General features: G+C 48.3%; 2 protein-coding genes and 1 pseudogene across 2 annotated transcripts in view; 1 reads left to right on the top strand and 2 right to left on the bottom strand.

Annotated features, from left to right (window-relative positions):
- Positions 1 to 1618, bottom strand: part of LOC102204309 (nuclear factor 7, ovary-like) — a 4401-nt pseudogene extending 2783 nt beyond the window's left edge.
- A 2316-nt stretch (positions 1619 to 3934) lies between these two features.
- aldh4a1 (aldehyde dehydrogenase 4 family, member A1) lies at positions 3935 to 13379 on the bottom strand. The gene is made up of 15 exons (XM_005740875.2): positions 13174 to 13379; positions 10344 to 10437; positions 10152 to 10244; positions 10017 to 10064; positions 9723 to 9878; positions 9480 to 9629; positions 8868 to 8942; positions 8169 to 8356; positions 7566 to 7639; positions 7290 to 7486; positions 6045 to 6092; positions 5797 to 5949; positions 5355 to 5476; positions 5105 to 5223; positions 3935 to 4833 (listed from the first exon to the last, which is right to left on the bottom strand). The coding sequence occupies exons 1-15, from the start codon at positions 13212 to 13214 to the stop codon at positions 4721 to 4723; spliced, it is 1671 nt and encodes a 556-aa protein (XP_005740932.1). The 5' UTR covers positions 13215 to 13379; the 3' UTR covers positions 3935 to 4720.
- A 186-nt stretch (positions 13380 to 13565) lies between these two features.
- Positions 13566 to 16045, top strand: part of LOC102204603 (E3 ubiquitin-protein ligase RNF123-like) — a 20787-nt gene continuing 18307 nt past the window's right edge. The window contains exons 1-4 of the mRNA XM_013912875.1: positions 13566 to 13604; positions 14857 to 14962; positions 15473 to 15655; positions 15739 to 15823. Coding sequence (XP_013768329.1) covers positions 13566 to 13604; positions 14857 to 14962; positions 15473 to 15655; positions 15739 to 15823 — 413 coding nt within the window. The remainder of the gene's footprint in view (positions 13605 to 14856; positions 14963 to 15472; positions 15656 to 15738; positions 15824 to 16045) is intronic.

Here is a 16045-nt window from a genome sequence, read left to right on the forward strand (position 1 = left end):
TTACTGTTTATTAAAGGGTCAGGGTCAGGGTCCGTTGATTGGCGGACAGAGGCGGTTTTTCCCGAAGTCGCAAAAGTATGACGTCACAACATTCTGATTGGACACTTGCAATGTTGATCCTGGAACAACATTTAGTATGATGATGTGGGAACAACACCAGCACGAGGATATCAGATCGTGCGTCTGCACGCGCTCCAGAGAGCTTTTCTTCACATTCTTTAATTCTCACTCGCTTTTGCAACTTTGTACTTTTGCGTTACTCGCAGCAACGACTCCACTTCATTGTTAGTCCATTTGAAAAAGTCGCTGCTTTTCCTGCGACGTTTCAAAGAGCAGGAAAGTAAATAAGCGGCAGACAGAAATGAGGCAGGCCGAATCTTCTTGCGCTTCATGCGCAGCACTGGAACGTCAGCGTTTGCAGCTGTTTCAGTGTGGACGCACAACTCTGTGAAAATGACTGAAAACGCTTGTGTGGACGCGGAGCGTCTTCAGACGCCGTTTTCAAATCTATCCGGGGCGGTGTGGACGTAGCTATGGCTAAGCTCTCCTGCCTGTGCTCTGGGTTTCTGCACTTGGGTTCGGTTCTGGTACTGAATACTAGAACTAGCACTGTTAACAGAAGAGTTATTAAGGGCAAACCTTTCCTGGGTGTCTTAGCTAGTGATCAGCTCCAGATAAACACCATGGAGGAACCATACGAGAACATGTCATTTATGTTGCATGTCTAAAATGTGAGGATATTATCCAGTAATATTACAATCATGTAAAATATAATTGTAGTATTGGCGTTACAACAGACGGACGACGTGTCCAGGATGTGCCTGGCTCTCACCCAGCATCTTCTGGGACCCTGAATCTAAACAGCATTGAAGAAAACTGATGATGAAGATTGCACCACCCTTTATTTAACTCAAACTTAACTTCCTGTTTTTAAGTTCATGATAAAAATCAAAAGTCTGAGAAACACTGATCCTTAAAGAAGAACAGCTCTGCTAACAAAACTCTGGCCATTAAGCGACAAATACATCACAAATCTTCGTACTGCATCACAATAAAGGCCTCGAGTTCTATTGTTTTTATTGTGAAAGACTGGATAATCATCAGTGTTCAAATTCTGAGCACTAAATCACTGTGACTTTTACTTTCCACAATAATGATTCAACACAATAAAACACAGCTCAGCTTTTATTTTGAAGCTGGGTTTTGGAGAGCTGGATGTAAATGTGTCTCCAAAGCTCTCAGCTTAGCTTCTGTAGTTTAAATGTGGCTGTAAATAAAATGCAAACATCAGCCATGACGGAAACGCCACTGTGAGCTACACGATGGTTCTCTGTGTGAAAGGACTGACAGTCTCTGATTCACGGGTCTGTCTTTGAGTCTGTTGCTGCTCCGTAACGCTCTCTGTGACAAAGCTTCCTCTCTTTGTGCTCTTCCATGTCTTTATATATGTTGGTGCCACAGTGGAGAATGTTCTTCTAACATGCACGATGTTTGCAGCGTTTTCATTTACAGCTGTAAAGTAACACAACACTCACTGCAGCCTGAACGTCACATGACCACCGGGCAAGTAAGCAGAGTAGGGAGGAAGGGCGTGCATGAGAGGTGTCTGCACAGACATGTCTACTTTCTGATGAACGGGGCCATGCACTACACCAGCAGGAGACAAACCGGTCATGCTGGTATCGATCCAGTACCAGTGGATTCAATATTTGGATTGATCAGGTCACTCCTGATCAGTGCCGCAGTGAGACAGTTTCAAACAGCAGATCTGTGGCTAAATGAGCCCATTTGTATTGAACCAATGTGACTGTGACGAGTCAGCATGAAGTCATCTGAGTCATCAGAAACAGGAAGTGTGATGCACTCAGCACTGCTGCTGAGAGAAACCTGATGGACTCTGGTGAATCCTCTCTTAGACCCTAACAGGACTCGACTGCAGCTCTGCTGCTGCGCTCTCACTTTCACTTTCTTTAGTAACATGACCTCTGACTTCACATTTTTCAGGCGTTGCTCCGCCTCTACCTGCAGCTGTTTGTCTGGTTTTGCTGCCTCTTCCTTTGCAGCAGTCAGCTGGTTTATGCACACAGTAATGACGGCCTCAGGTGAGAAACTCACCTGGATTTCCAGCAGACTGAAAGTTTCTGGTGGCCACTGATGGAGGTCACAGGTCTGAGCTGAAATGATGCTTTAAATCAGCGGTCCCCGCTCGTTTTTATCGTTAACTCGGTTTTCCTGGGTCTTTTCACGTGTGTTATGAATACATTTTGCTTTTTTTCTGTACCAGTACTAGTTTTATTTTGTTGTATTTATCCGCGACACCTTAAAGGAAATATTGTCGGGCATAAACCGGTCCGTGGCGCAAAAAGGTTGGAGACCGCTGCTTTAAACAAAAGATGTTAGAAATGAATTCTTTAAAGCTCTGAGTTTTTGTCCTTCCAGCCTGTTCGACCTCTTTAGTGTGATGGTTTCCCACAGACTTCTCTACGTCTGTGGGAAACCATCACAGCACTGAGTGGTTGCCAACTGTTTGACCATCAAATAAGGCCACCTCTGGCAAGCCGAAGCACAACGCACAGCCAGCTGGACATAGTTTAAACATGTGCTGTATGTTCATTTCTTTTAACAAAAATGCAGAAAAATTTTGGTATTAATTTCAATCAATACCTCATCTAAAACAAAGACCAGGACAAAAGCGCTTGTCTGATAAAATCACAGTAAAATTAGATTTTGGGGCCATCTGTTGGTCAGAAAGTGGCATTGCAACATACGGGACATTTTGCTCGGTATGATGGATGTCGCGGCTCGACCAGGACAGAAACGTAACGTAAAATAATGAAACTGACCTCCTACATGTGTAAAAATATGTACTTAATAATATGATCGGTAATGCTATTGTTCGATTAATCGGGCTTACAATAGTAGAAAACTACTGTTATTACTTGGGTCAATTATGTAATTGTATATAACGGTTCTTGTACATTTAAGCCATAATATATTTAATAAAATTGATATAAAACACGTCCAAGTGTGTAACTGATTACTTGGTTTATAATAAACTCCCATCTGCTGTTCATCTTTGCCTACATTAAATGTAATGTTGATTTACGTCTTTCAAAACATCCATAAAATGTTGTTGTAATTATTCTGTTAATTGCAGATCTTGTCAAGTACAAAGAGACTGATAAGAAACGAGTCCACAAACAAATCACGTGTTCTTGGATGCAAACACTGAGAAGTCCACGTACTTTGTAAAGTGCTGTAAAAGAGGAGCACAACATTTTTATTTGGCATATTTGTCCTTGAAAACATTTTTAGATATTAAAAAAATCTAATGTTGCTATAAGACCACCTCAAGATTTCATGTCAGTTTTTACTTGAAATGATAAATAAATATTTGGCTGTGCAGCTGTCCTTCTCACTTGCAGACCCCTTCGTGTGATCGTGTGCGTGGCTTTGTCACGTCGGTGCTACTGGTTGCTGCGCAGCGCCATCTACCATGGTGCTCCGTACGGCTCCGGTCAGCGTGTACGGCGACGTGGCGTCGATCATGATCTCTGTCCTGGAAGTGCTCGTATAACAGCAGAAGTCTCCAATGCAGCATTGCAGTATTTCTGGCTGCAAGCAGCCTCCTATCAGGTAATTCTCACCGTCAGCAAAGCCAATCCAGTGCCATGCAGTTACAAGAGCTTGTTTCAGATTTACATCTACAAGCCTTTACCTTCCCTCTGTGAGCGCAACAGCAACAGACCTTAAATACTGATCTGCATGCGTAGCTTTACATCAGCTTTTAGGCGTTCCCATCACTGATGGAAACCTGACGTCTAACCTGCCACTTTTCATATCCTCCCTGATGAACTTGATGTGTTGCAGGTATATAGATGTGTGTGCAGACTGTTGAAGTGAGACTGAGCAAACACAAGGAGCATAACAGACCAAATGTTTCCATTATTTATTGTTGAAAAGTAACCATCAGAGTTTCTAAGGCAGGCACGTTCTGAAAACACAGCTCTGAGTCAAAGAAACGGACGCGAGTCGAGTCCAGACCGGCAGGGACGGACATCTGTGCTGCAGCCCGATGACGAGTCAGTGTGGGCTCTGCTGCAGGTGGCGCTCACTGGCTGTGTCCCATTTAGGGTCTGCACGCTAGAAGTACGCGCACTACGTACGGTGCGCACTACGTACGGTGCGCACTACAAGTACGAGAAGTGTGGAAGCGAGAGGCTTGTGAAATGGGACGGTATACGCTTCGTCGCGCTGTTCAGGTTGCCTAGCAACCATGATACTAACCGCGAGACACCTTACACACAGCTTTGCGTACTTCAAGCGTGCAGTCTCTTAATTGGGACACAGCCACTGTCTGCGCTCTCAAACAGGAAGTTATTTCTACGTCACACAGGAAATGAGGTCACACAGAAATGGAAAAAAACTCTAAAACAGGAAACGGACGCAGATCTCTGAGACTTCGACTAGAGTTTTAAATCACGAACTTTAAACCAATGATAACTCTTAACAGGACAGATACCGACTGATTAATGAACCGATCGTCTCAGCTGAGGCCTGAGCCGCACACCTGAACCTGCCGTGCTCACAGGACCTCACTGATGACTCTACCATGATTGATTAGAAAAGCAGCCGTGTTAGGATGGAAGACACGTTCAGTGCAGCGAGACGAGGAGGTGATCGGGCCGCGCGTGGTCTCAGCGGACGGACGGACTCCTCCTCAGCCCATGTAGGGGTACTTCCACTCTGTGAGGGGGACGTGCGTCCGCTTCACCGTCTGCGGAGACGTCCACCTGAGGACGTAGTGAGGACCTCCAGGTTTGTCGTTTGTACCTGCCACACAAAGCAAACAGCACTAAACGTATGGTCACACGTCGTCTGGTCCTCGCTTACGTTTTGCTCGGAGTCGTTGTTTGGCGTTCCCAACAGGTAAGTGCCCTCTGGTGGACAAACTACGTAACACGTGTAACAGGCGTTGACAAATATTTCAGACATATCTGCAATATTCTGATCAGACATAAGAAACCGTCGGCAAAACAGGAAGTACTCGAGTAAATGTACTCTGTTACGCTCCAGCTGAGGTCAGAGCAGCGGCGACGCTAACCTGAAGCTCTGGCGCCCCCGAACGGCTGCTGAGCCACGATGGAGCCGGTGGATTTGTCGTTGATGTAGTAGTTTCCCGCGGCGTTCCTCAGCACGCTGGAGGCTTCGTCGATCACCTTCCTGTGACGGAAACAACCAGAACAACACACAGAGTTCAAACTTCCTCTGAATCCATCGCTGTTAGAGCTCCGCCTCTTTCTCACTGTAACCCACTGACAGTCAAACAGGAAGTGGCTGAGGGCGAGCCTTACTCGTCCTTGGCAAACACGGCTCCGGTCAGCGCGTAGGGCGACGTGGCGTCGATCAGCCGCAGAACCTCTCTGTAGTCCTTCTCAGGATAAACGTAAACGGCGAGGACGGGCCCGAAGATCTCCTGCAGAACACGCAGAAACACGGGATCAGGAAGGCGGACACACGCAGATGGCGTGAACATGACAACATGCCATCGCGAGGAAAGCAGCTGAGGTAATAATGATGCGTGACACTCGCGGTGGGGTTTTAAAAACAACATGGACGCTCACGCAGCATCACTTCATACTTGTGCTCGCTGTCAAACATTGTGTCGCTAACAGACCTGAGACAAGCTCGTCGACACGCCTGTGCGCGCTCGCCAAGCTACATACATGAAACTGTAAACAAGGACTCATGAAGGATGCACGCAGGAAGCAGGGAGACGGTTACTGCGGCCCGTACCTCGTTCATGATGGCGTCCTGCGGGTCTTTGGTCTCGATGATGGTCGGCTCCACGAAGTAGCCCTTCTTGTCGTCGCAGTTTCCTCCGGCGATGACTTTCAGGTTTGGGGAAGACTTGGCGCGTTCGAGCCACTTCTTTATCCGCCCAAACGACTGCAGGAGGTGACGAGCAAACGGGGCTCATGACGTACACCCGCCGACATACTAACACTGAGACTTTTGTTGTTTCCGAGCAACGGGATGTTTACCTTGTCGTCGATCACGGCTGATAAGAAGGTGCTGAAGTCCTCGACAGGCTGACAAAACAGAGGAAATCAGTGAGACTCAAACATCACGCACTTCTTGCACTTAAAACCGGCTCAGAGCGAAACTTTAGGACCGCCCCCACGTCCTGTTTGTGGCCCACGGCTGACTGAGTCACCTGCTGCAAATCATTAACGCTCAAATAATGCAGGACGTGAGAGCGAACATGACTGCATCTTCTGCACGTCAGGCTGAATCACCTGGATGTTCTGCTGGAGGTTTCTTCCTGTTCAAAGGGAGTTTTTCCTTCCCACTGTCGCCAAAGTGCTGCTCATAGGGGCTCACATGATTGTTGGCTTTTTCTCTGTGTGTATTACTGTAGGGTCGACCTTACAGTATAAAGCTCCCTGCTGTAATTTGGCACAACTGAAAACTGAATTAATGAACATCTAACCTGAATAAATCCTGATCACTTATGAACAGCTCAGACTTTTCAAACCGCTTCTGTGTGCACGTCTGAAACGACGCTAACATCTGCAACTCGCCCACAAAACCTCAAACACGCACGGACGAATCGGCTGATACGCACAGGACACGCGGTCAAAAGACACAGATTAATGCTGCCCGCTTCGCACAGATGTAAGCTGCGTTCAAGTCCTGGTGTAAAGCTGGGACAGCGGGCGTTTCTTTTTCCAAACACACAGAACAGCTGGTCTCCCCACCACAGGAGCCTGCTGGGAGAAGTCAGGGAGCAGCATGTTTGTCACTGTGTGTCAGCCAACTCATCCCTCTGCATTTGAATAGAGAAATAATCCAGGTGATGTTAGCTTAACCACTAATCCTGAAGGCTGCTGTGTCATTTAAGAATTTAATGGGTAAATCTCTTTGTGGCAGAGCTGCTCTGTGTATTTACAACGCCTGCTTTACTTAAAAACAAACAGACACCAGAGGATAGAGGATGCCCATTTGTCCCAGTTTTACACTGGGACTTGAACTCAGCTTACATTAGTGGGTCTGTGTGAAGCCGGCACCACGACACTTGTCTCAACATGCGGGCGATTCGTCCACACGTGTCTAAGGTTTGTAAGCGAGCGATGTTAGATCCGAGTCGTCCTTCACAAAGAGGTTTTCTGATTCTCGGCTGACGTTATTAAAAAAGCCCAAACAGATAAAAACCAAACTGAACGTGTTACATGAAATCTGAAGCGAGCAAAGCCGCTCCTGACCACGCAGCAGCTCTCTGTACTCACGTCGCCCACTCGGATGTCCTTGTGGATGGCGAGCAGCTGCTCTTTGATCTGCGGCCACAGGCTGTCCGGTACGTACATCCTCGAGCAGGCCGAGCACTTCTGACCTCCGTACTCGAACGCCGAGCGAATGGTTCCCGTCACAACGCTCTGGACCTCCGCTGACGTGTGGACGAAGTGGAAATTCTTCCCCCCGCACTCTGAAAGCACAAAGAAGTGATGGACACGAGCTGCTTTTAAAGACAGTAGTGAGAGCAGACAGCGAGGAGCGCTCCTGACCTCCTGCCAGTCGAGGGAAAGTCCTGTAGATGTCCAGGTTCTGCGCGACCTGCTTCCAAAGACGCTTAAACGTCCTACGAACACAGAACCGTTTGTAAGAGACGTACAGGCGGAGGACGAAAGACGTTTCACTCATCAACTCTGACAAAGCTGAAAGAACCGGACACGCTGACAAATCAAGCTGAAACTGCAGTTCCACGGACATCCAGCAGAGGCGCCGGCAGCGAGTCAGCATGTTAACGTTTATAACAACTGTTATAACGGCTGAATGAAAGAAGGACGAGCGTCACAGTTTTATATGCTGCTCAGTCCTTTAACAGGAGTCAGAGACAAGCTGACACCTGTGGGAGGGGACAATGTTTTTACCTGTTTAAACTGTGCTTGTTATTATTAGGGGCGTGGCCTTTTTGGTTGACACAGCTTCACCTGAACTGAACCTGTGGAGTATTTTAATGATCTGACCAATAACTGCTGTGAGGTCACTGTACTAACAGAGCGTCCAAGAAGGCGGAGCTCCAGTTTTGGTGCACAGCGAGATTCAGAGATTGAATGTTTAGACTCTGCAGGACATTCTTGTGTGGAAACAGTCGTAAACATCCTTACGGCACGCTGCCGGTGAAGTTGATGCCTGCCAGGTGCTCCGAGGCGGTGACGGCGTCTCCGAACACGGGGCCGTCAGCGGGCAAGAACTGGATGATGTTTGGCGGCATGCCGCACTCCCTGAGGATTTTATACACAGAGTAGCTGGCAGACATGGCGGTGTCACTCGGCTTCCAGAGGACGACGTTACCCTGGAAGACATGAAAACAGTCCACAGATCAGGGAGAGATCCTCAGCTGAAACAGGACAACTTTATTAAAAAGCAAATTAATAAAGACAGCTGCTTCTATTACGAGCAGTGTCGTGCTGATCTATTATAAACAAATCAATCACGCAGCATGGATACACTTCTCCCCAGAAGGAGCGTGGCAGTCAGGTCCGTGAGCGGCGGCACTACGGGGAAATCGTCCGGCATCTTGGAGCTTTGGGAACCTTACACCTGAATCTGACCTGTGGGAGGTGTCGGGCGCATCACCTGCAGCCTCGCACTGCACTGTCTGTTCATTAAAGTCAGAGGAGAACGTGGCGCCACCAGTGGGCTGCACGCAGTGCGAGTTAAATTCACAGTCGGACTGAAACATCAGACACTGAATCTCAGCTGGTTGGTGAAGTTGCAGAGCTGCAGAAACAGCTGACGTCGCGGGACGCTCGGCGCGGCGGTGAAAGAGGCTTTTGTGAGTCAGCTGACACGACCACACTCACCATCAGAGCCGGGGTGCCCGCCAGGTTTCCACCAATGGCAGTGAAGTTAAACGGAGCCACAGCAGCTACAAACCCCTGAAAGAAACAAAGACATGAGAGCGGTCAGCTGAGGACGAAGCACCGCCTCACAGGTCCACCTGGTTACGTGTGACACGGGAGGCGTTCCACATGTCACGTGCCCCAGAGCGCCGTTTCCTTCCACTCACGGGTTCACAGAAAAAAAAAAAGCACACGCAACAAGAAAACCATCATAATCATCGCCGTGACCAGCGCTTCACAGCAGGTCCAGCGCTGGACTACACAAAACCATCGCGCTTCCACTTATGGCGACAGCAGGAAGTGATGTCATGTTGTGCTTCTGTTGTTGCTACAGCTAACTCTCAGCCTCCTTCATACACACGGCGCTTCTTCTCGAGTCATACTGAACACGTGGCTCGCTTTAACGAGCAGGTTGTTCCAAACCAACGCCACCACAGCGTGAGCATGTGACTCCGAGTTCACGGTCAAACAGAAACAGCTGACGGTCGAGCTGTGAATTCATCAATCGTCTGCTGACGTCAGCGTTGGGACATCCCGCGTCGCGAGGAAGTCACGATGTAACCTGATTTTTACCTCCAGGCCTCGGTACAGCAGCGTGTTGGTGCTTCCCTCTGCGTCCAGCGGCTGCTGCCGCTGCAGCTCGATGGCGTGTTTGGCATTAAACCTGAAGAAGTCGATGAGCTCCGCGGCGGCGTCGATCTCCGCCTGCACCACCGTCTTCCCCTGAACGCCCACAAACGAGACAACAAGGGAAACAACTGTAAGGACACGCCCCTCGTTAATCCGTCACCGCCCCCCGGCTCGCACCTACCGTACCTGTCCGATCATGGTCTTGGCCAGGATCTCGGCTCTCCTGGGTCCGCTGATGACGTCGGCGGCTTTGAAGAGGATCTGAGCTCGGTCCTCGACGGGCTTCAGGTCCCACTCCTTCCTCGCCGCCACAGACGCCGCGATGGCTTTGTTGATGAGCTCCTGCACGGGACACAGAGGACATGACCAAAACATACTGACAACCAGGGTTTCTGCCCCGAGAGCACGGACGCTTCACGATTAGAGGGCAGGAGTCCCGTCACGCTGCACCTCCGTCACTCAGACCTGCAATGAGCTCACCTTGTCAGCGTAGCAGAACTTCGCCACCTTGTGTGAGTGATTGAAGGGCTGCAAGAGGAAAGGAGAGAGAGCGGTGACCCCTCAGCGTGCACTAAAGGTAAACGTGACCAGACTGAGCGACCAGCGTTTCCTCACAGAGAGCTGGTATCTGATGTCTTTGGTCCACACGTGCTCGTCTCCCACCACACACGGGATCTCCTCCGTCCTCCCCTTCAGGCTCGCCAAGGCCTGCAGACACACAGCAGGGAGTAAGGAGTGAGAGGGGTGAGCGAGGGGCGAAGGAGTGAGAAGAAGGAGAGGGTGAGGAGGAGCAGAGTGAGCTCAGACCTTCAGCAGCTCCACCCTCTCATGGCTGCCCTCTTTGAAGCTCAGGATTGGCTCATTCTTCACCTCCACAGCTGCACAGGGGAACGTCTTAAACCTGCAAACACACACACACAGACACACACACACATCAGGGTACATAAAACCAGCCTGGAGCAGCTGGATTTGAGCTGATCAAACTGGTCCCACTGGGAGGATGCTGGACTCCTGAACTGTGCAGCTAATCAGTAACCAAAGACACACACACACACTGCTCGTGCCTATGGTACAACAACTTTTCTCCGTGCCCCTGGTACACCGCTCAGTAGAACTTTGCCACACAAACTCTCCTCGTGCCTATGGTACGACAACTTTTCTCCGTGCTCCTGGTACACTGCGCAGAAAAACCTTGCCCCACACACACACAGAAGCCGTCTGTCAGGACCTCCACGTCTTCACGTCACAGCTTCTTCTTCTTCTCTGCGACCCCCTAATGTGTCAATCACACGCATCCTTCCTCCTATTGGTGGTTGCATCAGTTGCCGCGGTTTCCCGAGCGTCTCAGAGCACTGACATTACAAACTTACATGTTTCTCTGCTGGGTCTGTTGTTTATCTGTGCAGGTGTGCGTGAGAGGAAGATGAACCGAGGCCGTTGTAGAGCCGCGCTGTTTGCTGATGTTTCTCACGACCTGGTTATTCCAGCCGGATCGCTGCAGCGCCTCCTTCATCTATGATTAACCCGTCTGAACTCTGAGCAGAAGGTCGGCCAGCTGCTGTTTGCATTGGAGGAGGAGGCGGCGACACGCCGGCTGGCGGCATGTCGGGCATTCACACACACCCATGTGGCTCTGCGGCCCAAACGACGACAGCAAAATGAATCTGAGCCCGTTCAGTGAAAATCATGCGAAACGCAGTGGATGACCTTAACGAGCAGATAATCCCGTGTAGCAGTACCTTAACGTTAACAAGCAGCTCTTCTGAGTTTGATTAACACACGTGGCGTTCGTGTGGTACGTATGTCAGGTTGAACTTCAGAACTGACCTTAATGTAAAGACTCAGGATTGCCACATACAGAGGTTACCCAGGCGAGGCTACAGATTCACCTGGAGCTCAAATATCATCATTTCACTCAGACAGGACAACAAAACCATCCATAGTTCAGAATCCTCATCGCTCCTATTTTGAAAGCTTAATTGCACTGTAAACCCAGAGTCATCGACCCTGAAACTCCCCGTTTTAACGGCCCACATAAGGCCGGTGTGATCTGAAGAGAGCCCGCGGTGCCACGTGTGCTTTTAATGTAAATGACTGACTGTACAGGTGAACGTGTCATTACACGTGCACTGCAGGCCACGCCATAAAACCAGGCGGTGAAGGCAGCATGACATCGATACTCCAAAGCTTCCAAGGTGCATTTTCCTTGAACCACTGCTTCAGTGTGGAAAATCACATGTGACCAATGAGGTCCCCTGAATAAATCACATGATTGGTCGAGACCGTCGATAACGCTTTGTATCGCCTCAGTGCCGTGTGAATGTGCGTTTTTGAAAGCTGGAGACATTTTCAACAAGAAAAGAAACAAAAACAGTGGAAAATGATTGTTTGTCATTAAAATCTCGATCCCATGGAAACAAGCACACCATCCCTCACATCCTCCGTTTCCCCGGCACGCCTTCTTCAAACTACTACATTACAGGAGTTTACAGAATCCACAGACCATCCATCTTTGCAAAATTGTGTTTCATCGTCCACGCAGACCTTCATTACACTCAGCACCATTAGTTCAACATTGTTACGCTGTCTCCTTTTTCACCACTGATGTCACTGAAACGACGCTTTGCATGAATGAACCGATTTTCAGTACAGTTGGTTCATTGCTTTATTTGCGCAGCACTACACGGCTGAAGGGTTTCTTCCTGTTCCCACTGCCACCAAGTGCTTGCTCATAGGGGTCATCTGATTGTTTCCCTGTGTTACTGTAGAGTCTTCACCTCACGTTATAAAGCTCCTTGAGATGACTGTTGCTGTGATTACTGTACAAATAAAACTGAATTGAATTTAGGTCTTTTTCCACGCCCTCCGGCCTGGACTGGTCCCTTTGGTTGTGGCTCCTGGAACCAGCTGTTTGACACCAAGTTTACACACTGACTTCTTTATCAAATGTTTGTAAGATATCTTGTTTGTTTTCATCCGAGCCTCTCGGGTAAACACACCTTTCAGGTAAATGGCGTAATAAAATGTATTCTTAAAGATCTTCCGGGATTAATGGAGTGGTACCCAGATGGCACCACCGGAGGTGCGAAAGGTAACTGTTGCCCTATCATATATCTATGTGCTCTTAATCTGAAAGGTATAAATACGGAAGTGTGTGAGGAAGGCGTGTGCCTCTGAAGTAAAACTCTAACAACGTGTATGTGGTTTATTCCTCCATGAGATGTGCGAGTTACCACGGTATTTCTGCCCTAGAGAATGGAACATCCAACAGTAACAATGTCTAGCAGGTGTCTTCTTACATGTGCTCCCTTCCATTTCCCTGAATGTGTTGGATTATGAAAGTAGTATTAAACGTACAGTACTTGAGTGAAAGTACTTGGTTCAAGTTTGTGCGCAGTCAGTTCAGGCAGCAGCTGCCGGTCAGGTGTCATTACATAACCTGTAAACCTGTCACAAGCGACCCACTGGACCGTTACCGCCCCACACGGCCAGCCTGGACCTCCACGCATGATCCGTCCCGTTACAGCATCGGTTATCGATCAGGTTATCGGAGTCGGAGGCCCTGAGGAGGCTAATTGGCTAAATGACATGCTGCAGAACTCAAGGAGTCTCGTGCGGGAGACATGCGCAGACCTACCCCCTCCAGAACCGACACACGGTCGCCCTCACGTGGAGCATCTTCCCGCCACAGGCCGCTGATTCACGCTGAAGGAAAAAGCCTATAGACCCGCTAGCAGAGCCGATCTGGCCGGAGCATGGATCAATAAACGATCGGAATCAACTTTCAGGTAACACCGACCCCCCCTCGTCGACTTCACACACATCCCAACTCACTGCGACCGGGAAGGGGACACTGGTTTACTTATATCGTTCAAGTGCTTCACGCTGTCGCTACGCATTGGTGACATAACTCTACTTTACTAACGTGTCAGTAGAAAACCACTCTTAATCTCTCAGATTGGACTAAAGAAGAGCAAATATGTTTACAAACCTTCAGGAATCATAGATCCCCCCTCCCCACTACCTACGATGGAACCTTCCACAGGCGAATCTGCCATTGGCTACTCAGTAACCAATAAAAACAGGGTTAGGGTTAGGGTTAAAACAGGTCAGCCAATCAGAGGCCATATTCCAGGGGTCGGAACGAGGCTCCATATTTGACAATGTTCTTGATCTTTCGGTCAAGTCTGCAGTGTCTCTGATAATTTATTTGATTGTATTTCATATTTCATATTTTTTTATTTTATAGATCCTTTTGCGCTTCATTATTAAAATTGAATTGTATAGTATTAACTTAAATTAAACAGAAATTGTATTTTTTTAAGTTAAGTATACAACTCAACATGTGTTCTGTATTTTAAATAAATCACATGCACATTAAAGTGGCCTCTTTCATAGCTGTCCTGTTCATATTTGTGTTGGGCTGGCTCCAGTCCTGAGGTTCACTGGACTTGTGAAACCAGGAGGAGCAGGTGGATTATCTTTCTGAGAAGAGCTGCTGAAAATAATCAGAATACTTTATTCTGATTCTGACTAAATGGTGGCCATGAACGATGGCTAAGTTATGAGAGCCAAAGATGAAGCACGTTGGCTCTCTGAAGTCATGCTGTCATTTACGTCATGAAAACGTTTATTTAATCCTGCTGTCATCTGCGTGAACTGCAGTCAGTAATGACACAGAAGGACCACAAGATGGAGACATAAACCTCTGACTGAACTCAAGACGAGACGAGATCTTTTATTATCCACAGGTTCTCAGGTGGAGTCTCTTGAAGTAAAGCCAGGTGTGCCCTCTGAACATTATTACTGCATATGCACAAAAACAATGCTTTGATTTGAAAGGTTCAGAGAGAGTTTAATGACTCCATCAGTTATCATTTCTGACCAGTTTAACCAACTAATGATTATTCTTATATTTTCATATTCATATCTTCCTAAATGTTCTTGTCTCACACTTTTCAGCCTACCACAGAGTCACAGTATATTTTAACGTGTGTTTGATGCTGCATGTAAGACTGTTTTAAATTTATCTGTGAACTGCTGCTAGCATTTATATTTAAAGCTCACAATACATAATATTATATTTGTAATAATATTTAAAAACGTTAATTTAACTTTTTAATTGTATTTGTATTTAATTGTGTTTTGATCAGCCATAAACTAACGACGACACACACACACACACACACACACACACACACACACACATATATTTCTGCCTTCGCGTTTTTTCGTCTTTGCCCTTCTTGTCCCAGTCTGCCCTCCGTACCGTGAGAGGCGTTGACAGCAGATAAGACTCCGGTGTTGTTGTGAAGATTAGGTTCTTATCGCCGATATCCAGCGGCTCAATTCACAACTATCAGCCGGACTACCAGAGCTAGCGGCGGCTACAGCGGAGCAGCGGCCCGTCCGAGCAGCCGGAGGCGGTGAGTGTCGCTGTCATTAGCCGCTAGCTGTTAGCCTGCTACCAGCTGTGTGACATGTAACTGCCTACAGCCGAGCGATGCTCGACTGATGTGTCCAGTGATTACCTCGACACTCAGCCCCCAAAGTCCCGCCGACAGGGTTATAACGGACCGGTCTGCCGAGCCTCAGTGCTCCGGTGAGCTAACGGGGGTCAGGCGGCATGCTAACAGCCGAGCTAGCTGTGCTTCATCATTGCTCAGGGCTACCCCGAGACTACACTTCATCATCAGCTGTATGTAGCAAGGTGATAAAAGTACATAATATTAGACCTAGGAGAGGGTAATCGCAGTGTATCAGTTACATACAGTTAAAGTAAATCCAGCATGATTAAATTCTTTAGGCAGTAAAAGTACACAGGTAGGATTGGGGCAAAGTCGTAAAAGTACACGGTAATGACTCAGAGAGGCAGGAGATGTTTATGTCAGGTGCCAGGCGCTCTCCTGAACATGTGGCTGCTGTTTGTGACACAGCTGCCTTGCCCTGTGCTGTGATTGGACACGACGATGGTGGTGGTGTTTACAGGTGTGTCTCTGGCAGCAGTGTGTGGGTCAGGTGGCTCCAGTCAGACACCATGAGTTCTAAGGGAGGCGGCACCGCTCTGACCCGCCGTAACTACAGGCTGGCGTCAGACATGGACAAGCCGAGATCCACAGGTATGAACGCTCAGTCACTTCAGCACGTACCCACCACTCCTGCCCTCCGATTGGTCTGTCTGAGTCAGCTGTCCCTCTGCCAGGTATCGTGAACGAGAAGATGCTGAGCGACTACCTACACCATGTGTTTCCCTCCACCAAACAGGGACCCACACTGGCCTCGCTCAGGTAAGCTCATGCTGTGACCCCCGCCCCCCTCTGATGCACATCTCTGAGCAGGTAAGAGGCGAGACCACCATCAGGTTCAGTTTTTACAGCTCTAAACACAAACTGAACACAAACTGATTTTGTTTCTATTTTAAATGTGCGAGGCTGTAAAACTGAAACCAGAGGCAGGAATGAGGCCGACGGTCACAGCTGCTGCTTACTCTGAGTGTGTGTGTGTGTGTG

Source organism: Pundamilia nyererei, unplaced genomic scaffold (assembly GCF_000239375.1).
Source record: "Pundamilia nyererei isolate P.nyererei 1_Seehausen unplaced genomic scaffold, PunNye1.0 scaffold00105, whole genome shotgun sequence".
Taxonomy (NCBI): domain Eukaryota; kingdom Metazoa; phylum Chordata; class Actinopteri; order Cichliformes; family Cichlidae; genus Pundamilia; species Pundamilia nyererei.